The 26,493-nt window shown below is 44.0% G+C and overlaps 3 protein-coding genes across 9 annotated transcripts in view; 1 reads left to right on the forward strand and 2 right to left on the reverse strand.

The window, feature by feature from the left end:
* pola1 (polymerase (DNA directed), alpha 1) overlaps nt 1-9,872 on the reverse strand; it is a 55,941-nt gene extending 46,069 nt beyond the window's left edge. For both annotated transcript variants that reach the window (XR_006841434.1, XM_046371485.1), the window contains exons 1-26: nt 9,700-9,872; nt 8,795-8,913; nt 8,075-8,171; nt 7,920-7,997; nt 7,688-7,803; nt 7,535-7,597; nt 7,262-7,363; nt 6,964-7,117; nt 6,706-6,877; nt 6,421-6,593; nt 6,225-6,337; nt 5,919-6,032; nt 5,759-5,833; nt 5,516-5,654; nt 5,214-5,368; nt 4,985-5,069; nt 4,783-4,844; nt 4,466-4,555; nt 4,221-4,337; nt 3,968-4,143; nt 3,641-3,770; nt 2,998-3,117; nt 2,827-2,917; nt 2,606-2,730; nt 2,287-2,436; nt 1,559-1,681 (exon numbers count right to left, since the gene is read on the reverse strand). Coding sequence is in view for 1 of the 2 variants with exons in the window: in XM_046371485.1 (XP_046227441.1) it covers nt 1,559-1,681; nt 2,287-2,436; nt 2,606-2,730; nt 2,827-2,917; nt 2,998-3,117; nt 3,641-3,770; nt 3,968-4,143; nt 4,221-4,337; nt 4,466-4,555; nt 4,783-4,844; nt 4,985-5,069; nt 5,214-5,368; nt 5,516-5,654; nt 5,759-5,833; nt 5,919-6,032; nt 6,225-6,337; nt 6,421-6,593; nt 6,706-6,877; nt 6,964-7,117; nt 7,262-7,363; nt 7,535-7,597; nt 7,688-7,803; nt 7,920-7,997; nt 8,075-8,171; nt 8,795-8,913; nt 9,700-9,748 (2,988 nt within the window). In the remaining variant the exon portion in view is untranslated. The remainder of the gene's footprint in view (nt 1-1,558; nt 1,682-2,286; nt 2,437-2,605; nt 2,731-2,826; nt 2,918-2,997; nt 3,118-3,640; nt 3,771-3,967; nt 4,144-4,220; nt 4,338-4,465; nt 4,556-4,782; nt 4,845-4,984; nt 5,070-5,213; nt 5,369-5,515; nt 5,655-5,758; nt 5,834-5,918; nt 6,033-6,224; nt 6,338-6,420; nt 6,594-6,705; nt 6,878-6,963; nt 7,118-7,261; nt 7,364-7,534; nt 7,598-7,687; nt 7,804-7,919; nt 7,998-8,074; nt 8,172-8,794; nt 8,914-9,699) is intronic.
* An 818-nt stretch (nt 9,873-10,690) lies between these two features.
* On the forward strand, nt 10,691-18,080 carry pcyt1ba (phosphate cytidylyltransferase 1B, choline a). Of its 2 annotated transcripts, none has more exons than XM_046371495.1 (8): nt 10,691-10,884; nt 14,197-14,296; nt 14,544-14,660; nt 14,782-14,933; nt 15,269-15,347; nt 15,451-15,593; nt 15,929-16,117; nt 16,305-18,080. In XM_046371495.1, the coding sequence occupies exons 1-8, from the start codon at nt 10,804-10,806 to the stop codon at nt 16,527-16,529; spliced, it is 1,086 nt and encodes a 361-aa protein (XP_046227451.1). In that variant the 5' UTR covers nt 10,691-10,803; the 3' UTR covers nt 16,530-18,080. The 2 variants fall into 2 exon arrangements, with proteins under 2 accessions (XP_046227451.1, XP_046227452.1); XM_046371496.1 differs by lacking the exon at nt 10,691-10,884 and adding an exon at nt 11,807-11,991 and having other exon boundaries at nt 16,305-18,075.
* Nucleotides 18,081-18,129: 49 nt separating this feature from the next.
* On the reverse strand, nt 18,130-26,111 carry pdk3a (pyruvate dehydrogenase kinase, isozyme 3a). 5 transcript variants are annotated; one of them, XR_006841435.1, is made up of 14 exons: nt 25,728-26,111; nt 23,793-23,934; nt 23,596-23,667; nt 22,602-22,786; nt 22,416-22,505; nt 22,019-22,096; nt 21,716-21,792; nt 21,467-21,568; nt 21,233-21,340; nt 20,982-21,095; nt 20,656-20,776; nt 19,071-19,136; nt 18,894-18,940; nt 18,130-18,731 (listed from the first exon to the last, which is right to left on the reverse strand). XR_006841435.1 is itself a non-coding variant. In XM_046371492.1 (12 exons), the coding sequence occupies exons 1-12, from the start codon at nt 25,828-25,830 to the stop codon at nt 19,090-19,092; spliced, it is 1,239 nt and encodes a 412-aa protein (XP_046227448.1). In that variant the 5' UTR covers nt 25,831-26,111; the 3' UTR covers nt 18,130-19,089. The 5 variants fall into 5 exon arrangements, 2 of the variants coding, with proteins under 2 accessions (XP_046227448.1, XP_046227450.1); XR_006841437.1 differs by having other exon boundaries at nt 19,071-20,776; XR_006841436.1 differs by having other exon boundaries at nt 18,130-18,940; nt 19,071-20,776.
* Nucleotides 26,112-26,493: the final 382 nt, after the last annotated feature.

Below are 26,493 nucleotides of genomic sequence, written 5' to 3' on the forward strand. Positions count from 1 at the left end.
AATGAGGTAAAATGTAATCAACCCATCCACTTCTGGCTGTTGACAAAGATACAAGCAGCACGTCTGCAGGGAGAGAAACTCCCACCTGTCCCAGCGAATCAAATGTGCACCTTTTACAATGTAGCTCTGTCTGACGAACAACGAGCCTGACTGGAGGCACAAAATAACACACACACTCACACACTGAGTTACTGCCCTGCCCTCGATTAGGGAGCACAATGAGTGTGTAAGGGGATCTTAATGAAGGACTCCCCTGAGGCAAAGCTCGACGCCTCTGCTGAGGATGTGTGCTGTTAGAGCTCATTAAATGAACATGAGTACTACCACCGACATGGTGGGAGAGAGAGTGTGTGTGTGTGGTGTTCAGTTACAATACCAGATTTAGCCGTTCATGTCATGCAACACACACGCCTCGATGCACCAATTTACTGAGCGCACACACCCACGTTGTTGCATCTGTGTGTGTTGAGAGAACACAATTGGACTTTACATGGAGAGCGTGAGTTTCATGTGTGCTCCTGTGGCATTTTGCTATCGGAAAATGCTTACACAGAGCTATCGAGATCACAGACACCACAACATGTCACTTTTTCTGACAAGATGAACACGAAGGGATAATCATATTCAGAACAGGGAGCACACAGGGTGAGGGAGAATGAGAGAGGTTTGTGGGTGACAAGTGTGAGGGAGGAGAAAGCCAAACAAGTAACAGACGATGAGGTAAAAGTCAGAAAGAAAACAGGAGAAGGAGTGGCACACAACGTGTAAAGTGATGTCACAGCGCCCTCTTGTGGATAAAAACAGACGTACACCATAAGGACAAAGCTATCAGGACACACCTCTTTATTAATGAATTCAGGTGTGGTATGGGGCTGTTTCTCAGGGGTTGGGCTCAGCCCCTTACCTCCAGTGAAGGGAAATCTTAATGCTTCAGCATACCAAGACATTTTGGACAATGCTATGCTGCCAACTTTGTGGCAACAGTTTGTTGAAGGCCCTTTTCTATTCCAGCATGACTGTGCCCCAGTGCACAAAGCAAAGCTCCATAAAGACATGGTTGGATGAGTTTGGTGTGGAAGAACTTGACTGGCCCACACAGTCCAACACCTTTGGGATGAACTGGAATGGGGACTGTGAGCCAGGACTTTTGGTCCAACATCAGTGTGTGACCTCACAAATGCTCTACTGCATGAATGAGCAAAAATTCCCACAGAAACACTCAAGCATGTTGTGGAAAGCCTTCACAGAAGAGTGGAAGCTGTTAGAGCTGCAGAGCTGTCTGTGTGTTTACTGCTGCTGGTGTCATTGTTAGGTGCCCCAATACTTTTGTGGGAACTCCAGCAACTCAGAATCTAAATAACCAAAGGACTGCAGGACATCCTGTTCATTTAATCAGGTTTTGCTCTGTGTGTGGTTTAATAAATGTGCCACTCCAGTTTAACCAAGAAGCTTCTTTAAACCATGTTTATTTGGATCTGTATTAGCTATCAGAGGTGCAAAAGCTAAAACTCTGAGAGGCCACAGATGTGTTTATGTGCAGTGTGCATGTTTGACTCACCTCTCTTCCCTTGTGTGTAACCAGGGCAGCAAGCGGCTTGGCGTAGAAGCGGCTGTAGCTGAATCCCAGGCAGCCATACATACTGTTAGCAGTCAGCTTCAGAGCCTTCTGACGAATGTCATACTGATGGACACACAGACTTCAGTTAGACCAAACAAATAAAACTCTGCGGTTATGAAAGTTTCATACATTAGAAGCTGTCTTAATAGTTAATACAAAGGGGTGACCACAGAAGGAGTGTCACACCCATCACAGAAGAGGTTACCATGCTAATCCATTTTGACCAACTGGATCCAACGGGGGTCAAAATGTTGTCTATTTAAATAAATTTGTGCACTATTTGTATTCTATATGCAGGCGTTACTCTTTTCATCAAAATGAAAATGGCTGACCATTTCGTCCAACAGCACCAATGCGCCTACTAAACAGTTATTTGCATGAATCTTCTTCAGAAAGCAGAAAATATTATAATGCACTCAAAGAAGCCAAACTGCTGTTCTGTTCACTCAGCAGGATCCAAACAGTCACTAATATATGGTTAAATAAATGGGCTACTTGATGTGCTGCTTTGGAATTTTAAGGATGACAGATGGACAGCATTTATGCAGCAGGAAGGATTTCTGTGGAAGCTTTTTCCACTGTCAAAAAAAGCCATGACCAACTGCCTCAAAAGTGGAAATTAATCTAAACAAAAAGGGAGGTGAGTGAGTGAGTGTGTGTGTGTATACCTGCAGGTAGAGATCTGGGTTGATGTCCTGCTGTTTCATCAGCTGTTTGACCTGTTTACGTCGCTCGACCAGCTTCCTGATTTCTTTGGGCAGGATTCCCATTTCCAGGTTTGAATCTGGAATCTCGGGAATCTCCTCTGGCTCGTCCTCCTGTCGCCATGGAAACAAAGAGTTGGAAACGAGCTGGAACTTTTTTATCTGGCACCGGGATAAATTGATCTATCATGAGCAGTTGTCGTAGATAGTTTACGTTTTAGATGACTTCTTAAAGAATTCTTCACACAGCAAACAAACATGCGAACAAACAGCGCGCACACACCTCGCTCTTCTTCTGCGTGTTGCGGGCCTCCCTCTGCACAGTGGTGAAGCAGATGTTGAACTCTTGGATGATTGAAGGATACAGGCTGTTGAAGTCCAGCAGCAGCACAAATTTGTCATAGAAACCTTTAAAAAGAGACAGACAGAGAGGTTATAGACATACACATGAGTACACACACATAAATATGAGACAAGAAGAGACTTAAACTGACTTAAACTCACCCACTTTAGGATCCAGCACCAAACCTCCAGCATAGGCTGCCTTCTTCTTCCGCTTGCCTTTCCCTGCATCCACATCTTCCTCCCCCTCCACCTGGGAGGAACAGAGAGCTTTTGTCACCTGACTGTACACTACAAACATAAGAAGCTGTGTGTGACCGTGTCTGGCTTTACCATCTCCAGCTGGGCCTTTTTGAAGGACGGTTTATCGGGGACGATGTAGTTTTTGTCGTGGAAGGCGTGAAGCAAGAGGAACTCGTTCCTCTCAGAGCGGCCGCCCATCAGAGTACGGGACTGCGGAGAAGAAGCAGTAAGACTGAAGTGTGATTGAAGAAGCAGGCAAATGACATTTTCAGAAGGAAAAGAGTAGTAAACCAGAAGTTGTATGTGACTGGAATCTACAAAGTCACATTACTCCACTGCATTTGATGTTGCATTGCTGCCTGAAACACACTGCTTGATCAAAAATACTCTACAAACTGATTAAGACTAAAGTTACCTGGCTCTTGTTTCTGACTTCAATTTTCAGTACTTGTTTCAATTGTAACCTGAGAGTTAAAAACCCTCCAATCGACCATCCCTGTTTCTTTCATTTTGTCTAAAACCCCTTTTCTCAAATAACGCTGGTGGTGCAGACATTTCGGATTCTGAGAGGCAGGCAGATGTACACGTCATTTGTCTGGATGTTCATGTCTTGACATTGTGCAAACTCTGAGGTGACTGCAGTTTTAACTGTTATTTGCATTTTCTGTTCGAGCTGAGCAATAAAGTGAGACAATAACTGTGATATACCATGTAATGTGTTTGTGTGCCTTACCATCACATTGCCAGCAATGTTGGTGATCTGCAGGGCCAGCGGCAGCACGTTGAGCTCACACATTATCTGCAAGATCAGCTTGGCGTCCGTCCACGTCAGCTCCAACAGGTAGAGCAGATGAGGAGAGTCACTGACACACAAACACACTTTTTTTAGTTCTCAAGGTTTGATTTTGTGAACTTATACATAAAAACACGCTAATTACAGTTGGTCAAAGGAGTTACTGACAGACGTGTGCTTAGTAAGTGTTCACTGTTGGTGCAAATGTGCAAAACAGACAAACCTTTTCCTCATTTGGCAGAACTGGCCCTTTAAATGCATACACACCTGTAGAGATTCTTGATGTTTTCCTGAGGGACTGTGGCTCTCTCCATCTTCAGCACCTGTGCGACCAGTTCAGTCAGGTGGTAGCTTTTACAGCGAATCAGCTCCTTGGCTGAGATCTCCACATCGCACACCAGACGGCCACAGGTGGCGCTCTTCTCTGCAAAGGCACTACGACCCTGCCAAGCAAAGAAACATTTAGTGATGTGCAATATGGTACACAAACAAAAATGCTCAGGATTTTTACACTTCGCACCCCGAGTTTGGGCATATTGACCCTCCGGAGGCGTCCCATCTTAGACCAGTGTGGAACCTTGCACACATTGATCCTCTGCAGAATCACTTCCAGGTCAAACCCAAAGATGTCGTGACCCTAGAGGACAAGAATAAGAATTTCATTCCAGATGAAACACTGCGCCTTCTGGGTTTCCTGTGCATCTTACATTTATAAGAACTTATAATGGACTCAGGAGACTGAAGTCAAGGTCATTTTCTACTTACCACCAGCACATCAGGGTCGATTTTGTGCATCTTGGCCAGGAAGAAGCCAAGCAGAGTTCGCTCTGTAGCTGCTATCTCCACTTTCCCATTCTAACAAAGAGTCACATCATCACATGCGTTAAAGTGAAGCGGCGGTGCTACGAAAATAATCTCCATCAACTGTAATAAAATCTACTATTTGTACAAATAATGCCATGCTTGTTCACCACTACATCTGTAAAACCCTGTACATATATAAACTGATTTTACTAAAAATATCAAATCAAATATCCAGTATCTGCACAAGGGAGTCTTGAGAAAAATGAGCTCCTTCTCACCTTCTTCCTCACAGCCTCTTTGAAGTCGTAGGGGAAAATACAGTCAGATGGTTTACTGACCACTGCAAAGACAAAAAGGAACATAATAACCTTTCATAAATGTCTGCTATTCAACATTTCTCTCTGGCTTTAACATCACCCTTCCAGTGTAGTCAAGGCATTACAATGCAAACAGTGAACATCAGGAATATAAATGAGTTACCACAAAAATGAGTCTGGTACGGAGGCTGAGGTGCAGCTTTGTCCATATGGAACTGATAGTGGACCAGTGCAGCCAGGGACACAATCTGCAGAGCAACAATTAAATCATCAGGTTTGTGTTCTCTCAGTATTTGAGTCAGTCCACACAAACCACAAAATAACAGTTACATAATAACAAAATAATTTAATCGCTGCCATTTGATTGTGTGTACAGCTGGAAGTGTTCTGACCTCGTTTTGGTGTGTCTTGGTGTTCTGGACAGTCTTGAGGCTGATGGACATGACAGTGATGGGTGGAGGCGCGAGGTCTTTGACCACAGTGACCAGGTCACTCTTCAGGGCCAGAGCCTCCACCTTACACCAGCTGACTGGCTGGCTGATCAGCTCTGAAACAGACACAAGAGTCCATGTGAGTATTCAAATTCATATTCATTTTTGTATAAACTTCCAAACTCCTCAAAATACAAATCAAGTTAAACTAAATGCAGGCTGTTAAATGGGTTGCCAATATTAAAAAGTGACATTCTCCTTACGTGGTGTTTTCACATCCAGCCAGCAAGGTCCTTTAATCTTCCTGCTGAGGAGGAAGTGCTCCAGACTGGAAGTGTTGGTTCCAAAAATGTGGGAAAATGTTGCCCCCTTAAGGTCTGAAGGCAGCGCAGGGAAGTCAGCCTGCAAAAACCATATTTAACATTAGGGCAAATGGGTTGACACAAAATAAAATAACTGCTTCTTCTACCCAACTCGGCAGGGTGTACATATGCAAATCAACTCACAGAATATCTGACTTCCAGGTACTCGCACTGACTGGACACATCAGGGATTTCAAAAGCGTAGTTCTTCTCCACTTTCTGCAAAACACACACAACAAGCAGCAGTTAAAAACACAACTCACCACTTGGCAAAATGACATCAGTGCTATACTGCAGAACCGACCTTGGACTTGAACTTCATGATCCTGTACTTCTCAGAGAGCTCATTAAATTCCTGGTAGACGTCCATCAGTCCTACAGGAGTGTCGGACACCTCCCCAGTCTTGGTGTTCACCTTCTGTTTGCGAAAATACAATAAAACAATTGAAAGAATTCCTTAAAACAAAGCAGACCTCAGGTGGCTCATGATACTGCTGAGAGCAGCCATTACTGTAATATCTGAGTTTTTCAACAGCGCGTAAAAAGGTGAAGACAGCCGGTTGTTTCACAATCAGGAGTACAGGTAATGTGATGCAAACAAGAAGCTCACATGTTCACGAGGCAGGAAGTACATGGTCCGCTCAATGTTCTTGATGGTAACACAGCAGCTGACGTGAGACTTTGCAGACTCAATCCACACTTTTCCAAATAAGTACACCACACCTGTAGCACAGAGAGAAACAGTTTGAACAGGATAGTATGATAGTGTCCACTACATATGCTCTACAGGGGTGAATGTTCCATACCTGGCTGGCTGTAGGGTTCTTCAAAAGCATCCAGCCAATAGAAGCGGAAAACCTGCTCCCCGTCTGCCCCCTCCACCAGTGGGAGCTGGCTGGAGTCGACCAGTACCTCTGCTGGTGTCCCGCCGGCTCCACCTTCCTCCTCTTGTCCCCAAGAGCTTCCGATCCTGCTGGACCTGGACAAGAACAGTGGGAGGGATGCTGATGCTGTGCTATGCTGATACATATATATATATTAACTATATTATCTAATAAAGTAGAAGCAAACAAATCAGATAGAAGGCTTACATTAAGACAGGGTCCAGGGGCTCTGCTTTGGGCTCCACTTTAACTGCCACTGGTGGTGGTGGTGCTGCTGCTTTAGGTTCGGCATCATCTTTCACTGCAGGCTTCTCCTCCTCAAGCCCAACCTCCATCGGCTCATCAAAGTCCACGCCATCAAATGCCAAAGTATCGTTTGCTAAGAAACACATTGACTTAAAAGGTAAGGTGCTAGAACGCAGGAAAAGAGCAAAAGGTTACGATGATGGTATCCATCTCTCTTACCTTCCTCTTCATCCAGCTCCTCCACTTTTGCTTCCTGTTTCTCCACAGGAAGAGGAAGTTTGGAGGGAGGGAGGCGGGCTGATGACCTTGGGGTTGGATCAGAAGGTGGCGGCCTGATAACTTTGGCTTTTAACCCTGCAGCTGAGGGTGACTCCTGGTATTACAAAAATGACATATAATATCTTAGAAATACAGATTTCAAAATGTATGACGGGTGATGTGGTTTACAAATACATCCAATCACGTTTGAAATGTTTTTCAAGACTATGACAGGAAATTAGGATCAGTTAAAGGACACCTTTGGCATCTGGGGCTTGACAGAAAAGGGATTCATGGGTGATCCAAGAGACTTCTTTTTCTTCAGAGTGATCACTGGTGGAGGAGTCAGAGGAGTCGATTTCTGGGAAGATGGAGTGAGAGACAGATTTTAAAAGCAAATATTACGACATAGCAGATGAGGCATAGACAATAACAAGGGAGAGACTATGAAAGAAAAACAAACAAAAAGAAAGAAAGAATAATGCTTAATTAAGTATTAAGTTCTGCATTGTACAGATGACATGGTACCCACCTCAGAGTGAAGGTCCTGTAAGATATCCCCTAACAGGTCATCTTTGGACAGGTCCACGTCTTTCTGCAAGAGACAAAATCAAACCAGTGCAACAGCAATAAAAAGTGTAGAGCATCTCTTCTATTCCACGTTAAGGTCTGCACCAAAACACACCTCAGCAGGTCTTTTGACGTTGCTGTTCATGAAGAGGCTCTTGATGGTGTTGGGCTTTGCTACGACAGATTTCTTCACACTTTTCTTCGACTCTGCCCCTTTAGTGCCTGTTTTTCCTGTAAACAACCCATTTTCACACAAAAGAAATTCCACAAAAGTACTGATTGTACATTTTCTGACACTCTGAACACACAGAAATCGTTGTGTAATGTAACACTGTGTGATCGTTTACCTTTGTCCTTTTCAACTACATCATCATCCAAATCATCGTCAAAGATTTCTCTTCCATCCTCAACATATCCTGTCCCATCTGAGAGAAGAGAAATGAAGAGAAGCTTTCACATCAGACCTCCTCATCACACGTACCCCCAAGAGACTTTGACTCACCATCGTCAATGATCCAGTCGTCCTCTTGTCTGTCTCGAACCATTTTTGAGTACTGCTGCTCGTCCACCTCCTCATACACACTCATTAGCTCCTCCACCTGAAAAACATGAACGCTATTTGATCATAACCTGTGAAACAAGCCTTGCTGAATAAATATTGGACCCAAATTTACTATTTACTGGTGAATAATAACAGAAAATAAAATCTTAAAATAAAAATATTGCTTTTTTTCTTGGAATATAGAATATATATGGATACACACATAAATAATATCCAAACTTAGGCAGGGCAAAATGAAGCTGATTATTTCTATCATGAAAATATCTGGTGATTTTCCTTGCAAATAATCAATTAATTGTTGTAAAATGTTCAAAAATAGTGAAAAATGGTCATCAAAATGTCCCAGAGCTAAGCCAATTGATAAGTGACTGTTGTGAGTAAATTACTGGCCTTCAGAATGAAAGACATTTCATCTTTCTGAAAAGCATAAAGCAACTGTTCAATTCTGTACAAAACTGATCAAAAGAGTTCATTCCTGATTTAAATTTGATATCCCCTAACACACACTACTACTACTGTAGTTCCTGGAAGTCAGTACAAACCTTGTTTGGTCCTAAAAGGTGAGGCGGCTCTGAAGTTTACCTTTTGATTAAGTAGGATAAGGTGAAGATCAAACCCACCGAGTTGCATTAAATTATGCACACCACTTTGGAATCTCACCTCATATTTGATCTTCTCGCCCATCTTGGCTTTCTTGAGCTGCTCCAGGGCAGACTTTCTCCCCACCTTCTCCCTCTTCTCCCGTCTGGAGCGAGACTTTGCCAGACTACCTCCATCGTCTGATGAAAAGGACACATGACGACGACGTAGCAGCAGCAAGTCAGGACATTAGAGTCTAGCATGCAGATGTTTAACCCAACAAACAGCCCACTAATGACACCTTTGCAGGCAATAGTTTGAGGAGCGCAGGCGGACAACATGACTGCTCGTTGAGCACACGTCGTGCTACTGTGGCATTTTCAGAATCAGAATCAGCTTTATTGGCCAAGTTTGTGTGTACAAACAAGGAATTTGACTCCGGTTAGACTTTGCTCTCAAGTACAAAACAGACACCCAGCAGTAAGAGCACAGAAGGTACTATATACAATAAGATAAGGATAAAAAATAGAGAAATAGAAAAAATACTATATACAGTACAATAGCAGTGAATCTGCGGAGTAGTACAATAACAAAGTTCAGCATTTTTTCCATGACAATTTTGTCATGTTAGCTAGTTTGCCATTTCTGTAATGGGTATTAGCTAGTTCATGGCTGTATCCTACAAGAGCGTCGATTCGAGTCAATGCAAATTCGAGTCAATGTAAAAGACAGCAATAGCAGCGCAATGTGACACTATTACCTTACCCTGTGACGGTTATCCTCTCGTAACAGCACTAAACTCGCACGGCAAATTGTTAGCTTAACTGGATAAGACATATTAAAACACACCACAGCATTAACGGCCTAAGCGCGTCCCTTACTGTAGAGTGATAGTGTAAGCTAGCTAATCTGTTAGCTAACCTCTCCGCTTTCATTACACAATTCCTCTAAACTCAGCCAGCAAGCGACGCCAGACAAACACTCACCGCCGTCAGGACCGTCCATGTCTTTGTCTGGGTTTGAGACCGGAGCCATGACTGTAACTCTTCGCCCTTAACGTTTACTCAATGACAACTGGTCAACGAGGCGCCGGCGGCAGATGAACACAACAACAGACAGTCCGCGCCAAATCGTCTTCCCGGGGAATGTCATATGCAGGAAGTGACATCACAACACTGACCAATCAAAATTAAGCGTTTCCTCCATCTTTGTCCACACGGTGGCGGTGTTGTGTTTTCTCCAGGAGGCGGACCACAAAAGTTCAGCATTTTTTCCAGCATGCGAGACATTAAGTTTTCAGTTCAGTAAATTTATCTGACAGAAACGTTAAGTTAAGTAAAAAAAAAAACATGTCGACCTCCCATGTAAAGTTAGTTGCCTAATATAACAAATACAATACTTTTAAACTTTTATTTTACATAAAAATGTTTGCGCTTTATGAATATGTTTACGTTAATAATGAGTTTTGTAGCTGTTTTGTAGGACAATTAAACGTTTTGTAAGGCAGACTGGAAAGCACAATGGGTTCCTGTCCCAGATTGGGGCCACAGAGGCTCTGCAGCGCGTCCAACAATGAGACCACAAAGCCTGGTTTGTGTTTCATCCCCAGAGCCTATTCAAGCTTGTATACATTAGCCTGCTCCTACTGGCCTGCGGTATACTGGGTTTGTTAACGCTGTCAACTCATAGTGTTCTGTGCTGTTTAGGCTATCACAGTGTTTTATTATTTTTGTTTTGCAAGAGGTGACTCACTGTTAGACCAAAATTAGGCCATAAAAACTGCAGACTGCATGAGTGAGGCCCTCTACGCCATGGCACAATAGGAGGAGGGCTCCTGAATGAACGTACAGCCAAATAACCATATGGTCTACTGTACGTGGCCTGCTAAATGGACCGTGGTCCTCAGTTGTCGCCACTCATCAATGGTGAGCAGCTGATCCGCTTTCTGGACAGACCGGCCAGACTGGCTGTCGTCGCTCTGTTGCACTTGCCTGCGGTGCTGGAGCAAGAGACAAACAGAACAGAAAATCAGACAGAAAAGCAAGAGAGAAGCACCTCTTACTTCATATGACCATTTGGATTTGGCCGCCATGGTGAAACAGCGACGGGCTAGAGCGCGTTCCTGTTGCGCAGCTGTTGCGCCTTGTGGCCGAAGAGGAGGATCACTGAAGGTAAGCGCGCTGAAGGGATTTAGTTTAATTTTGGTTTCGCCGAAGCCAAATTGTTGTTGTTTTGGTTCAGTCGCTGTGTGTTTCGATGGTTCAGCAACGGAAGTTTGGTCAAGTGTCCTTTAGCCGTGAGAAGAAAAAAGGAGAAAGTTCGTGCTGTTTGAGGCACAAAACATCTCATTTTAATTTCTGTGCTAAAAAGTAAATAGAGTTTGTGCGTTTGTATGAGGACTACTCACTACAGTTGGGTGAGAATGTAACAGTGAGACTGTTACTCTGCAGCTGGATGCAGTAAGAGACATTAGACATGTCCAAATATCAAGCAATGTTTTGCAAGTTTTGCAAGCGGCTGAAAAGTGTGTCTCCTGTTACAAGAAATCCCCGGAACAGACTGTCAAAAACTCCTGAAAGTAAAATCACGTGTAAAACATCTGTACAATCATAAGTAGTATTCATATCCATTACACATTAAAGTGGTGCAGTGATACTCAGTACCATCTCGCTGATGGTGCGATACACCACTCCACCAATCCTCTCCTCTCACATTGCTGGACTGCTGCAGCTTCTCTCTGATTGGTCCTTTTGTTTGAGCTCTCTCCTCTTTTCCGTCGCCATGGCAAGAGCTCATCAGAGCTACGAGCAAAGATCGTTTATTAAGGTTACGACTCACTCGCAGCTCGCGATAAAAATCACGAGATAATCCTGTGGCAACCATGCCAGATGTGTGACGTTAACCCAAAGCTTATATATATAATCAGTGCTACGCTGTCAATGGAGAAATGGAACAAATATATAAGATCAAATTTAACAACAAAATCATATTAAGGGCAGAGAGTTCGCCCCTCTGTGGTTCCAGGAAATAGCTACAGAGTGAGACCTCCTCGCTGCCTCTCCCTCTCTGCAGGAGGGGATCAGAGAAGGAGGCGAGAGGAGACAGAGCAGAGAGTGGGTGGGGTGGGGGGACAGAGGAAGGAGAAAGAGGCTGAGTGGTGAGGAGAGAGGCATCGTCTCACTGATGCTGAGTCACATATCAGAGGGACCACAGCCACATCCCATGAGTCTTTGGGAATCATGGAGGAGCTTGAACACACCTGCCCCCATCCCCGGACGGTAGGGCTTTTCAAGTGTGATCGTGTGTTTGTGTTTGTGTGTGAGAGAGGCAGGTAGACAGAGAGAGGAAGACAAAGGCTCCTGCTTCCTCCCCCTGTTATGAAACAGATCTCCCATAGCATGAGGCTGAGCCTTACGCTCACAGAGCTGAGTGGACATGTCTGACATCTCTGGGGTGTCCTGCTGAGGGGACACTGCGGCAGTCCCCTCCTTCTCTCTGCTGTGATTCCCCATCATGACATTCACGTCTGTCTCCCCCAGTCGGTCCATCTTCGCCCTCTTGTCTCGTGTTTACTGCCTCCGTCCCCCGCGTGTTTCTCCGTTTGTTCGGCTGTAATCCCACTCGGGCCAGATGTTCTCTGCCTGTGCGTGAGGCGGCTTTGCTGAGCGCTCGTCCTGATAGGCCTGCGTTCTCCCGAACACTTAGTTTAAGCCTCACCATCTGCCAAATGTGTGTAACCCCCTACCCTCGCCTGCTTCTGCTCGTTGCGTGCCCAAGGCATCATGGGTGATGAGGATGCTCCCTCAGCCTCTATAGCTAGTGTAAAAACAAGGGAAGGATGTGCAAATAAATGGGATGCACGACCCACGAAGGAGCCTTGCATCTGTGATGATATTAAAAAATTAATGCCTTCTCTCTGTTCCCCTTGTAGCTCTTCCAGCTCTTCGTTTGCCTGCTTTCATCCTTGAGCAGACAGTTAAAATCCACTTGTCCTCAATAAAATAGCCAGTTTTCAGGCCTCTATATTTCTGCCCACGTTTCTAATTCTGCATGTAATGAAGTGAGTGTGTGATGGCACAACCACAGTGCAGGCTGTGGGATCAGCTTTAGAGCAGATAGGTTCAAGTGCCCCCCCACAGCCCCTCTAATGTGTGGATTTCAACATGTTGTATGTGTAAACGTTAGTTGTTAAAAAGTAATCAAGCGATAATCCTGTGCCACAGACTGAGCTTGTACATCAGTTTTACACCAAATGAGGAAATATTTCATATTGTTTTTATGTTAGACAGGTTAAAAAATAAAATAAACAATGAGCAAATGTGCATTCGTTTCTTTTCCCCCCAAAAGTCATTCACGGTCAGAGAAAAGAGCAGTTTGCCATCCTTCACAGTGATGCTACTTATGTGTGGAATTTGCAGTTGAAAGTCCATTGTATTTAACTTTGCTTTACTGCTTGAGTCTGAGTCTTTTGCAGTGTCGTCATTTTATAAGCAATTTCTATCAAATGAGGAAAAATTCATGAAGGTGTGATAAAACAATGTAAAGTATGTTTTTTGAGGTGCCAAAGATGCTTCTTCGTGATCTCTGCTTTTTGGCTCTTGAGTCATCATCTCCACATATTTTATTCAGCTCCCAAAACTTGTGCAAATGAAACCAAAACTATCTGGTTCGATGCCACCTGGGGGCGCTGTAATGTGGTGAAGCACAGACTTCTTCTCTCATTAGCTCTAAATTAAAGCTTTATTTACTGCCCTGCTGTTTGTCCGGTCCGTCGCTGTCTGTGTCCGAGGAACATGTTGTCTCTCTGGTTTCGTTGTTGCTGTTCCTAGAGGACGCGGTGACGTCAGCTGCCGGTTTTGGTCCACAGAGACTGAGTCTGTTTCCAGTTCCTCATCCTCCTCCTCCCACACTCCCACAGCTTTCTGCTTTGTGCCGACTCTGATTCTCTCTCTCTCTCCCTCCTGGTGTGAATGTTCCCTGCAGTCAACAGATGGCACGCAAAGACAAATTTTCAGGAGGGCTCGCACTGCAACACTTTAACCTTGATGTAGCCTTGACAAGCGCGAGCAAGCACCCCCCCTTTAACTGTCCCTTTGTGGCTCCGTCTGTCTTTCTGCATCTGCTCACTTTACATTCATCTGAAAATGCTAACTGTGATCTTCCTATTTGGTCCTCAACACCGCATCAGTAGCTTTGACCTTGTTTCCTGCCACATGTTAACACACACACACACACACACACGTAGGCTGAATACAGACGCCTGCTCACACACACAGCGCGATCGATGGCGCCGAGTGCAGCTCTGTCTGTCTCTCGGCTCATTGTCCCAGTGTGGAGCTTAATGGAGGTCAGCCCAGACTGTGGGGAGGGAGAGATACACCTCTGCAGGGATGGGTGGCTGTGCTTCCAGGTGTGTTAGGTGTTAGGTTAAGACATCTGTGGTGTATTTTAACTCGAACTCGGTCTCTTCTTCTCCACGTCAGACTTTGAAAGAGCCGGCCATCTTCGCCAGCGAGACCAGCTGTGACTGTCGCGCCCCTCATGAGAAACTCAGCATCGCTCAGGCCCGCAGAGGCACCCCAGGTACGGCAGACCTCCTCCTGCTTGGTTTCCCTCCCCGATCCATTCCCTCCAGCTTCTCGTAGCTTTAGTGTTTCCGTCTTCAGCCCATTCATCACTCCTTCCCTTCTCTAACTGCATTTACTGCACTTACCTCTGCTATGACTGCACCAACTGCTGCTGGTTCAGCTGCTACTGCTTCTGCTTTCACTGCTGCAGTGCACCGTTTCAGTTCTGAGAAATGTGATGCTGTGTTGCTGGATGTTTTCAGTGGACCGGCCTGTCAGAGTGTACGCAGATGGTATCTTTGACCTGTTCCACTCTGGACACGCTCGCGCTCTCATGCAGGCCAAGAACCTCTTCCCCAACACCTACCTCATAGTAGGAGGTAGGACGGACCTACTGAGACAACACACACACATACACATGAAGGCAGGCAGAGAAATTCCACTGCTCAGAGCGAACAGGTTTGTCTGACAGCGATTTGCATGTTTCTGTGCTTGGATCAGTGTGCAGTGACGAGCTGACCCATAAGTACAAGGGTTTCACGGTCATGACGGAGATCGAACGCTACGAAGCGCTGAGACACTGCCGCTACGTGGACGAGATCCTGAGAGACGCACCCTGGACTCTCACACCCGAGTTCCTGGAGAAACACAAGGTTTGTGTCAGTGTGTGTGTTTAAAGTATCTTTGAGTTACACTGTGCATGAAGAGGTTCCACTCAGGAATCAGAGTGAGTGCCACCTGGTGATGCCAACATCAAGAAAACAAGTGAGATACAATAAGTAAAACATCTAAAACTTTTGTTAATATTAAACTACTTTGATAGATTTGTTCAGTTTAATTCTCATTTAAATGTGATCTTCTGTGTGGACTGCATGCCTGTTTTTGACCAAATACTTCTGTTCATTTTGCAAAACACTCACCTGCTGCATGTTCACCTGAGCTTTGTGTCTTTGTGCCATACAGCATGTGTCCTTTGATTGCTCCTCAGATCGATTTTGTGGCTCATGATGACATCCCATACTCCTCAGCAGGAAGTGAGGACGTTTATAAACACATCAAGGAGGCAGGTCAGTGTGTGAGGCCTGCACGATTAAACGACTTTCTGTATTTCCTCTTACATTAATACACTTTGGGCAGTTTTCGAATTCCTTTCATCGTGTGTGTCATTAGGGATGTTTGTGCCTACACAACGGACAGAGGGAATCTCAACATCTGACTTAATTACCAGGATTGTCAGAGACTACGACGTCTACGCCCGACGCAACCTCCAGCGTGGCTACACGGCCAAGGAGCTCAATGTCAGCTACATCAACGTAAGAATTATTACAAAATGGTTCCATCACAGGAATCTCTGAGGTTTTCCTCAGTGCGTTACTGTACTGTCAGCTGTCTTTCAACCATTCAGTTTTCTACACCTTTCAGGCTTTATTTCGGCAGCTGCCAAATTCCAACACTGTATCACAGTTACATGGAATGCGGCTTAATTTGTCATGCAGCCAGATGTGTGTGGACTGATACTGACCATCGCTTGCTTAAAACAGCTTGCGCCTTCCTGCAAATTGTCAAGCGCAAAGATGAAACGCTCATTGAGGTTCATCAGTGACGCGTTCACTCGTGACTCTTTTCTTCAATGTTTAATCCCCGTCAGGAGAAGAAGTACCGGCTGCAGAACCAAGTGGATCGGATGAAAGAGAAGGTTCGCACGGTTGAGGAGAAGAGCAAACATTTTGTTTACCGCGTGGAGGAGAAGAGCCACGACCTCATTCAGAAATGGGAAGAGAAATCCAGAGAGTTTATTGGCAACTTCTTAGAACTCTTTGGACCCGATGGGACTTGGGTAAGTAACTCTTTCATACAGCAAATAGCCAATCATCATCAATGGTGGATTGCAGAAGTGGCAAAATATCAGCTTGTCCATAAAAATACCAGCAAATAATGACAGTCATTGTCCGATATCCTTATTAAAAGAGTATGTTTGGCTATGGAGTTCTTCCTGTGCTGTAACGTTAACTCTCTGTCTACAGAAACAAGTGTTTCAGGAACGCAGTGGACGAATGCTGTCCTATGCTCTGTCCCCACGAGAGTCGCCCTGCAACAGTCCTCCCCGTGAACTGTCCCCCCTGCGCTCTCCGTCACCCCCGTCTCCCCCTGCCCGCTGGCACAATGCACGGCCCTCACCCCCGACCTCCCCTAAAGGAGCATCTGCCTCTATGAGTAGCATGAGTGAAGGTGATGAAGATGAGAAGTAGATGGACTGTTAAACACACACACACACACACACATGCACACACTCACGCACACACTCCTGCAAGCACTGGCTGGAACTGAAACGGTTCTCCTCGAGGAAGTTGGTAATGTACAAGGCATCATGGGAAATGAGGTTCTGTGCCGCAGAGCTAAGAAGCCATCGCTGTCTCTGTTGTCTGGGCACCCAGGCAGACAGAAAAAGGACAAAGGAAGAGAAGGATCAGGATTTACATACACATTGTCACATACTGTAAGACGGATTCACTTCGGACTGATAGAGACTGTGCAACAGCCTGCTCATCACATCATCTCAATGTTTTACTGTCCTTTTCTGTTTAGTTTAGCATTTTCTTTCGGTGATGCCAAGATTTCTTGTAACTACTGTGACCACCACATGAATGGGCACAAAGTTACCAACAGAAACTGGATTCATTCATCACCGTGTAATTTTGTGCTTGTTGAACTGAGAGTCAGGAAGACTCTGCACACCCGAGTGCTGGACGACCTCTTGGCACCGCAAACACGGAGTCTGTGTTTTATCACAAATGATGGACAAGGAATATAAAATTCAGTGGCTCACAAGCCTTGATTCACTCATTCCCACACTACAGTTAATACCACTTAGCTATAAAGACAAATTAAACATAATCCCCTAGAAAAATATTAAAATTAGCCTGGGGGGAAACAGCAGCCAGTACGCCCGTCTACAGTCTATAAATGGGGCAAAAAAAGGACTGCATCACCTCAACTGTCCCCCTTTGTTTGAAATCACACAATATAATTATAGTCTTAAAGCTCAGGTCTTACATGGAATGGGCCCCTTCATGATTTGAGTCCCGAACTGCTCCTAATCTGTAAAATGCCTGCTGGATAGTCCCAAAAAACACAGACTGTGATGCGACAGAACGAAACAGCCTTGATTTGTGAGCTTCTTGAATGTAAGTCTCTGACACCAAATATTATCACTCCTAATTTTTCTCGCATGCGTTTACAAACACTCAAATCCTTCATCACCAGTCGCTCAGTGAAGGTCACAGCTCACGATAATCGATGAGTAGAAACATTCGTGGATTTCCAGCATGAAAAAGCCATGTGTTTTTGTTTGGGTTTTTTCTGAAAATTTTCCATGTTAATTAACGTAAAGGAGATGATGTCAGCTGTTAAACCTGGCAAACTTGGAGATAAAAGCAGCCTTTCTCCAGGACTCTGATGATACTTGAAATATATAATAACTGAAGCCCTCCAGGTGAGCTGTTAGGCCCTCAAAAGCCAGATCATCACACTAATATTTTATTTGCTGTTAATGAAAACTTCTTTTTTTATTTTTCTTCTTTTTTGCTCAGGTCTGCTCGCTCATGCCGGGCCAGAGCAGACCTCTCTTCCACCCCAACAGTACAATAAATACCCTAATGCAATGTAGAGACCTTTATGTCCTTGTACACACTACATGTTAATGTGCACTATACGTACAAACTTGGGGAATGTGTGTCTTTTTTAATGTTCGAAACAGCCTGATATGTAAATAAATCCAAACTCTGTAGCTGAATGTGAATCGAAGTGCGTTTCCACCTTCTCATCCAGATCAAACACCAGAGACGCCTCTCACACACAACAGCAATTTCCTTTATTGTCAGGTTTGACCGTGCAGGTTGATATCATGCTGGATCACATCGCCACACTTGCCCCGTGATCCTGCTGAATTAAGCGCACACCTCTGTGTGACCACCTCCACAGTGAGGAGTTCATGCACACAAATACTTTTGTTTAAGTGGGAGGTACAGGAGGACGGAAAACAGAGTTGTCACTCCACACCGGCAGCAAACACATTAGTAATAATTATGTACACAATATCTTCTAGTATACCATAGGTACAGAAACACTCTTTAACAGTGGAGGCTGACAGCTCCTGAAGATGAAGGATCCTAAGGCCTTTAAATCACCCAAATGGAACTGAAACTTAAGGGTGATTTTGTCTGATCTGGAGGGAGACCACACGTTTAAGGTGCCAACCTTAGGCCTTGAAATGAACTGATGTCTGGCGTCCTTACAGCAGGACTGTCAGTGAGCGTCACTCGGTGAGACTGGCAGGTTAACGAAGGTACTGGCACTGATGTGATCTTACAGTGAGGCCAAAAAGGATGAGGAAAGGCTCCTTCCTGAATTCTTCATCTACTTTCCTACACTTCTTTTCACATCACATGGAGCTAAAGAAGATGAGAAAAGGAAGTCACTTCACATCGTTAAAATTCCCCATCATCTGGTCCTTAACAAACAGCACCAGGTTTGGGCCACGTTTCATTGGTCTTTTTTTCAGAAGCTGCAATTACGATGTTTTTGAGGGTGCAAGCGGTGATCTGGGATCTCACCTGGCCATAAATAATCTTCCATTTATAAGGAAATTCTCCATAGAGGTCTGAAACGATTGCATGAAAAGTTAATTGAAAAGAAAAAGTATTTGTTGGGTTAGTAAAGTGCACTAAAAAAAGTCCTAAATGTAATTCATGTGACAAAAACAGAATTGGTTTGGAGCAATATTTCAGTACCCAGTAATCAGTGGCTCCTTTAACCACATTTTCCCCTCCCGGCTTTTCCAAATGTCGCTTGATTTCCTATTGTGTAAATAAAGAAAATGAACTGGACTGCACACACTTCTAAAAATAATCAGAGGAAAAACATTAAAAGATCATCAGAAGTAATTGTGTTCCAATGCAAAAAGATGGAAAGCCGAAGAAAACAGTGCAAAGGCCTGTTAGTTATCAGTCCATTCAGTATTTTTCGCTGTTTCTTCTAACCCTGTTGCGATAATAAAAACAAAAGCACATTTAAAAAGTTACAGAAAATTCACTCAAACTCATTCGGAGAGATGAGGATTAGTAATACTTCAACTGAGACACAAGGTCGGGTGAAGCATTGTTAGGAGTGTGTATCCAGCCCGGCGGGTTGAAAGGTTAGCAGGACGAGGGCAGAAATGTGATGACGTATTCCCACACTTTAAAGTCCTCGTTAGATGCAACAGGCCGATTCCTCTCTGAGAGGGTTCATACAACACATCATGCTGGCGCGGTTAAAGCTGAATGACAAACAAAGCTGACATGGTGACAATTCATTGGCAGGGAGTGGAGTTGGTTTGCAAGCAGAAATATCAGATGAGGTTGAGCATTGCCTGAAGGTCGGCGAGTGAAGTAATACAATATAAACAAAGTACTCAAACTTTCTAATATCCTTCCATTATAAATTAACCTTGATTTCCAATAGAGCCTTCAAGGCAGATTTTAAAAAAAAATCTAATATATTTTAAGCTTGCAGAAGTAAGGCTTTCTCTCTTTGATATAAAATAAATATCCTGATTTCTCAACCTTCAAAAATATGGTGTACCCTTCCTATAATTTTTACAAAGGAGTTATCATTTTCTCTCATCTATACTTAGTCTTCTCTTTCATTTTCCCAGGCTTAAATAGAGTCAAGTCTTTACTATGCCAGTGACACACTGGCCTAATTGTGCGTTCAGTCAAAAGTGTCTCCCCAAAGGAAGGAAATGAAACCTCCTTCTCCTCCCATTTGCAGTGAAACTCGAAGCCCCTGACTCCTCTTGTGTTTGAGAGGGTGAAAACAGAATTCATGCCTTCACTGAAGGGCAGAAAGACACTCAATCAGCAGTGCAGTGGCCCAGCCAGCACAGACAATCCAGGCCAAACTGTGCATGAGGCAGAGGGAGAGTTAACACTGAACTTAGCTCAGAATAATGGCCAGATAGAGGACGCAATGAAATCAAAACGAGTAAAGATCCACAAGAGTCATCTCACTAACTGACTGTGGGGGATCTATAATTTGGAAGAGGTTCATTTTAACCCCATCTTGGGAGAGCCAGCGGAAATGCCATAACACTGAAAGCTACGTCGATGAATGCCATTGCCATTGGGTACAGACACAAGTCAAGGTCGTCCATCTTTTTTGAAGCTATGATCACTGGAATGTAAAAGCAAGTAGGGTCCTAAACCAAACGTTTACCCAAGGGCAACACTTCATCTTAAAATGCTCGAGGGCAGAGTGTGGGTGTTTGGGCGCCCAGTGGAGGGCTGGGTGAGCGTGTCAGGCAGAGTTATCTGTTGGCTTTGTATTTGGACTTGCTGGCATCTCGTGGCTCTTTGCTGGGGTTGCTCCAGTCGTCTGCCTCGGGGCTGGTCTTGTAATGACGCCACGCCGACTTGTTGAAGACAGGCAGTCGCTCAAAGGACTCACTGGACAGGGCCTTTAAAAGGAGGAACAAAACCAATAAGAACCTATAGATACTTAATAAAACTTAAAAAATTGTGAATAACAACACTAGAGTTTGAGGCGTTTAGCTTAGATTAGCATAAAGACGAGCAGAAACAGCTAGCAGACGCAGAGTATTCTGTCTTTGGGAGACAAGAAAAATATTACAGCGTCCTCCACATTTGACCAACTCACTTTACCTTCAGATAGATGACTGCATCTGTGCCAACGCCCTCCATGGAGTAGAGTTTCAAATCCCCCTGGAAGTACCGGGCATAGAGCCGAGAAATTGGCAAACCATAGCCAAAGCCAGCCTGGATTGGGGGCAAAGACAACGACAGAATTTACTTTCCCAGACGCCATGACGTATGTGCCAAATTTATGGGTTATGGGAGCTTTGAAACGGTCACTAGGGTCAATACACATTAGACTTTTTTGTGTGTGCGCTCACCAGTGGGACAGCTCCGGGCTCCAGGCTTGGTGTAGGAGCAGTGGAGTACATGTAGTTAAACAGACGGTCGATCTTCCTCAGGGGAACTCCTCCTCCTCTGTCACTGATCTGAAGACGGATCATAGCAGAGATGCAGTCAAAGAGCGAGGCAGACAAACACACAAAAAGCTCAAAAACAACAAATACATATCAAAGAGTTTGCTGTGTATGTCTGTGTGTTTGTGTCTGATTTACCTTTATGGACAGATCCTCTTTACCCAGAGTGACTTTTGCCTTTACTGGTGGTAATCCTTCTGTACTGTTCTCATGAAGCTCCACTGTGGCTCTCATCGAGTTCTACAAACACCCACACAGTTAATCAACTCAGCTCAGCACAAGTCTTTACAGAATTATAATGACATTACAAATGAATTTGATTTAAAGAGCACTAGTTAAGTGCTAACTAGTTAAGTTACGGATGCGTATGTATGCTGCACTGCTCACCTTGAAGAGCTCAAACAGCATGTGGAACAGATGAGAGGGTACGTACACCACTTGGATGGGCTTTTTGGGGGCCTTCACTTGAAGACAATGAGAATGTGGAAAGATCACACACACACACACACACACACACACAGCTGATTCTTTGGATGTTAATGAGACGGTGAACATTGTAATCACAGGACTAAATCTGGACTGCGAAGCTGCACCCACAAGCTCTAAAACATCGTTTCGCTACAGTTCTGTGACCAATTACAGGGAGAAAACAATCAAATGCAATGAATGGTTCGGGAAAAGAAGTCCTACTGTTGAACTCTTCAATCTTCAGCCCAGGAGCAGCCAAGTAGTACTTCTCACACAGCATCTTTGCAGTGTCGTAGGCATCTGATAGAGGAGGCAAAACAACATGAGTCAGAGCAGAAAATGTGCAGGGTTTGGATTCCTGTTACAAGCCACTAACGTGTTCCTTGCAGGGTCACTTGGAGGGCTGCTTTGGATCCGCTTAGAAGGAATTCTTTAAAAACTATCATTATGTAAACATGCTGTTTAATGCAGATGAACTCGGGTTTGTTTGATTTGCGTCACTGCTGGAAGTTGCTGTAGAGATATGACTCCACTTCCCACGAGAACAACGCAAATATTTGCAACAAGGGAAAAAATATCAAACCACAGATAACGAAATATGCAGTTCTCTGTAACTCACCACTGACAACTTCAGCCACACTGCAGGTGGGATCAATACTCCCTATGTGTTTTGGATGGGCAGGGTTGGTGTCATTGCCAAACAGGAGAGCTGAACGGAAAGACGCGGGAATAAAAATTAGCCGCAGAGACAAGACAGACAGAACACAAATGATCCAAATAAACGGCGAGGGTTCGTAAGGCTCACTGTGCTGGTTGATGAGCATGCGGAAAGAGATGCGGTTGGTGTAGAAGCGGTCAAGGAAGTACTGGATGTTGCTGCTGATAAAGGGGTCAAAGCCAAACTTCTCCTTGTATTCGATGACTCCCTGAGCCATAGTGGGAACCACATCATTGTGACGATTACGGATCTCGATCAAGAGCTCCAAAAAACTGAAAGTAAAATATAAAAATGCAGTGAGGGAGAAAATAAACAGCTTGTGGACCTTGTTAGCTTAGTTAGCTGACCTCCCGTCCTTGAGTTGATGCAGATTACCTTCTGTGCTGTGATTTGGAGCTTAACATTACATTAAAAGAGGGCAGACAGGTGTTTAACATCAAGACTCCTCTTTGTGCTAAACTTTGTGTAATGGGAAGTTATCCCGAAGACTTCATACAAACCTGGAAACAGACTAAGCTGTTGGACTTTGGATTATTACATGCCAAGACAGCGTTTGCACTATGTCGGAAAGATATAGAACCTCCTTCTATACAACAATGGATAAAAGAACTCTCAGAATTCATCGGCCTAGAAAGGCTAAACTACATTGTCAAAGGCAAATGAAAGGAATTTGTTCACCTCTGGGAACCATTTATGAGCATAATAGCATCTAGACAATAGTGGCATTCATATTTGTTTCATTTATTTATTTTATTTTATATACAACTTTACGGTATGTGTGTGTGAGTAATGGATTTAATGAGATTTAATTCAAGTAAACGGAACAATTCTTGGAAATGTGCTCTCTAAACAGTCTGTGTCTGTGTTTATCACACAGGTGCTGTTATTATATAAACACATGCTGTTACCTGTGCAGTCGGTGGAGATTTATGTGCATTAAGCAGATTAGCTGCAGCAGAGGAGGGTCTCATAAAGACATAAATCCAGTGTAGAACACCTGGGTGCCTGACGAAGGCTGACGTACTGTACATGTACCGCATTTGCTTTTATGAACCTTTAAAATGAGGCGACATTCACTCACTCGTTCAGAGCGTGAGGATCCTCTGGCTTTCTGTTCTCATAATCCAGCAGCTCCACGAAGCTCTGCATGTACCTAATATAGCAAACGGCAGGTCAAAAGGCAGTTTTTACACAAGCATCATAACAATACTACAACTATAAAGCTTATCGCCTGACAGCCAAAGTTTAAAGTTTAAACTTCTCAATGAGCTGTCTCACCATTTCTGCACCAGTCTGACGGAGGGCTGGCTGAGCAGGTTATCGGGCAGCAGGTTGACCTCTCGCATGGTGTTGGCCAGCCGCACCGGCAGCTCCTTACGCAGGAACATGTAGGATGTTTTCTCACATGCATTTTCTCTGCCTGACAGAAAAATTGGTGACATTCATCCAAGTTACGCCACTGAATAGGAGCTGGTATATCTGGAGCTTCTCATATAGTTGTCAGTAGTGGGAAATACCTTTTTCTGCCAAGACATAATCTCAAGATTCTACTGTATACCTGCTGTCATGTGAAAGACAATGCAGTTCATTAGGTATGAAACGGATGGAGTAATACCAAAATGTAACTGCTATCCACGTCAAAAAATTCCTGAAAAAGTTTTGCTTTCACCTGCTGGCACACAGTCGCCACATGAGAAAAGATTTCATAGGTTTATGTGTGTACCAAAGTAACTGGTAGAGGATGTAAGCATACAAGCCACAGTTACACTTAAAGTAAGTGGTTGTGAGCTGTAGTCAGTTTCAGTTTTCAACCTTTAATATGACACCTTCAGCTTTGCCGTGCGGCTGCAACTCTATTTACTGTCCACCAACATTAGCTTGAACCATAGAAGGAAATCATAAATCTTGTTACCCAGCAGAGAGGGGGAGTCAAGGAAAGGTTAGAGGTGATTAATGTTCAGATGTAAACAGGAAAAACTGAATCACTGTGGTATATCGTTAACTGACTTTCTCGAAAATGACCATGTGGACTTTGCATTTTCAGACCCTTAACTCAACCAGAATGTAATTTACAGAAATGCGAACAGCCCAGCTTCTCTCATGTGAAGACTCACTTAGAAGCACATGAAACCTATTAGCCCCCACCACAGAAAACATGAAAAGGAAATATGTTGGGGAAAATGCTTTTGGCTCTTCCAGATATTAAAAAGGGAACAATGATTAAGCTTTTGCAACTGAACTGATGCAATGCAAAGAAACGTTTATAGCAGAACGAAAGGAAACTATCTGTAATTTCTGGGAAAGGCTTCCCCGATTCAGCAATTTAGAGAGGCCTGGTTTATTATAAAATGAGGTAGTGAAACCACCAAATACTGACTCAGCCCTGGAAGAACATACAGACTCCTCTGCTCCAGACTTTCCCTGAATGTCTCACTCGTTCCCACCAACATGCCCTACTGCTCTCCTGACACGAACAGCCACTGCTGCAGACGAGCTGTGTACTTCACACAGATCCACAGCTGTGGGAACAAATTACGCAACGAAGATGACTGTGTGTTTAATCTAAAGACATGGATTAAGAAGAGCCTCGAGTGCGCTCAGCAGCACTGGCATATCGCATTTCAAGCCTCATGGCGGAGTGTTGGGCAGTTATTGACACGCAGAGGGGAAAATAAAAACACTGCACACACAGATACAGGAACTTCATCTGACATTCACTTTATGCTCCGGATGAAATGAAGCCGAAAAATGTGATGAAAAATTTGTTGTGCAATTTTAAAGAGTGAGGCGACATGAGCTGCACCCTCCATTGCGTGCGTGCGTGCTGTTAATACGGGCAGGTGTCCTGTCTCAGAACACCTGCCCGTATTAAGCAGGTTGTCACATGGCCGCATAGTAAACAAACCTGCAACAGAAAAGCTGCCATGCAGAGCCATCAACACCGCCGGACTGTTTCTGCTGTTATGGACGACTAAACGGCAAACAGCACATTCAAATGCCACATGTGATCACAACAAAGTCTAACGTCTCGCTGCAGCGTACAGATGGTTTTTACTGTTGATAACAACAACTCAGAGCTCACCTGAGACGCCTGATACCTGCAGAATTAATGAGCGAATTAGCTATAAAATGAAAGTCAATAAAAAAGGGCCCTGACTCTCCTCCTCCACAGCAACTCACTCGTTTAAGATGACAACCCGCAGTGCCACTTACCAAAATCCAAAAACTGCTTAATGGACAGCGGGGAGGGCGAAAACCTGGAGTAATACTCGATTTTGGGGTTGGCGTTTTTCAGCAGAGACGTGAAAATCCTCATTTTGAGAGTTCAATAAAGATGCCTGGGTCCGAACGTCAGAACGTGATTCAGTACAAACGCGACCATTTCATCCGCCGTAATGTTGACAGTCACACAGACAGTCCTCTTCTCCCATCGGCGTCCACATTTCTTCCGGCTTCCGGTAGGGACACAAAGCGAAGAGATAAATAAACCTCCATAAGATTACAGGATACGGTACAAATAATACGCTGTCAAAAAGGTCTTCCTGGGTATACACTACTCAGCTAAACACTGTTAGCTAGTACCAATCAAACGTCGACTTCCGGCTTTTTCAAAATAAAAGTAGAATACAATAATTGCTGCTAATCAAGGTATTTGGATGGGAAGGACATACTCGAAAATCTGGTACGTATTTTTTTTTAGCACATATATATATTAATGTTGATAAATCATTTACCAACTATTTCATTCTTTATAGATCAATTATAGCACATTCCTAAGCATTACATAATATTATCCATACTGTAATGAAACAGAAAGTACGACTAGAATAAAAAAACAAAACATGCATGTAGAACCGCAGATTTTAACTTGTAATGGAGTATTTCCACGGTTTGGTATTGCTATTACAGTAAAGGAACTTAATATCTCTCCCACCCGTGATCATTTTAAAGCTAAAAAAAAACTGGTTGTCCAATCAGC

The sequence above is a fragment of the Scatophagus argus genome, chromosome 18 (genome assembly GCF_020382885.2).
Source record: "Scatophagus argus isolate fScaArg1 chromosome 18, fScaArg1.pri, whole genome shotgun sequence".
Taxonomy (NCBI): Eukaryota; Metazoa; Chordata; class Actinopteri; family Scatophagidae; genus Scatophagus; species Scatophagus argus.

Bases quoted from the DNA above. Each gene is read 5' to 3' on its own strand.
- pcyt1ba (XM_046371495.1), top strand. From the start codon at position 10,804: ATGGTGAAACAGCGACGGGCTAGAGCGCGTTCCTGTTGCGCAGCTGTT. The intron at 14,297-14,543 runs GTACGGCAGACC...GGATGTTTTCAG, and splicing joins GGCCCGCAGAGGCACCCCAG to TGGACCGGCCTGTCAGAGTG. The intron at 15,594-15,928 runs GTAAGAATTATT...AATCCCCGTCAG, and splicing joins TCAATGTCAGCTACATCAAC to GAGAAGAAGTACCGGCTGCA.
- pdk3a (XM_046371492.1), bottom strand. From the start codon at position 25,830: ATGAGGATTTTCACGTCTCTGCTGAAAAACGCCAACCCCAAAATCGAG. The intron at 23,935-25,727 runs GTAAGTGGCACT...TTTTTCTGTCAG, and splicing joins TAAGCAGTTTTTGGATTTTG to GCAGAGAAAATGCATGTGAG. The intron at 23,668-23,792 runs GTGAGACAGCTC...TTGCTATATTAG, and splicing joins GTCAGACTGGTGCAGAAATG to GTACATGCAGAGCTTCGTGG.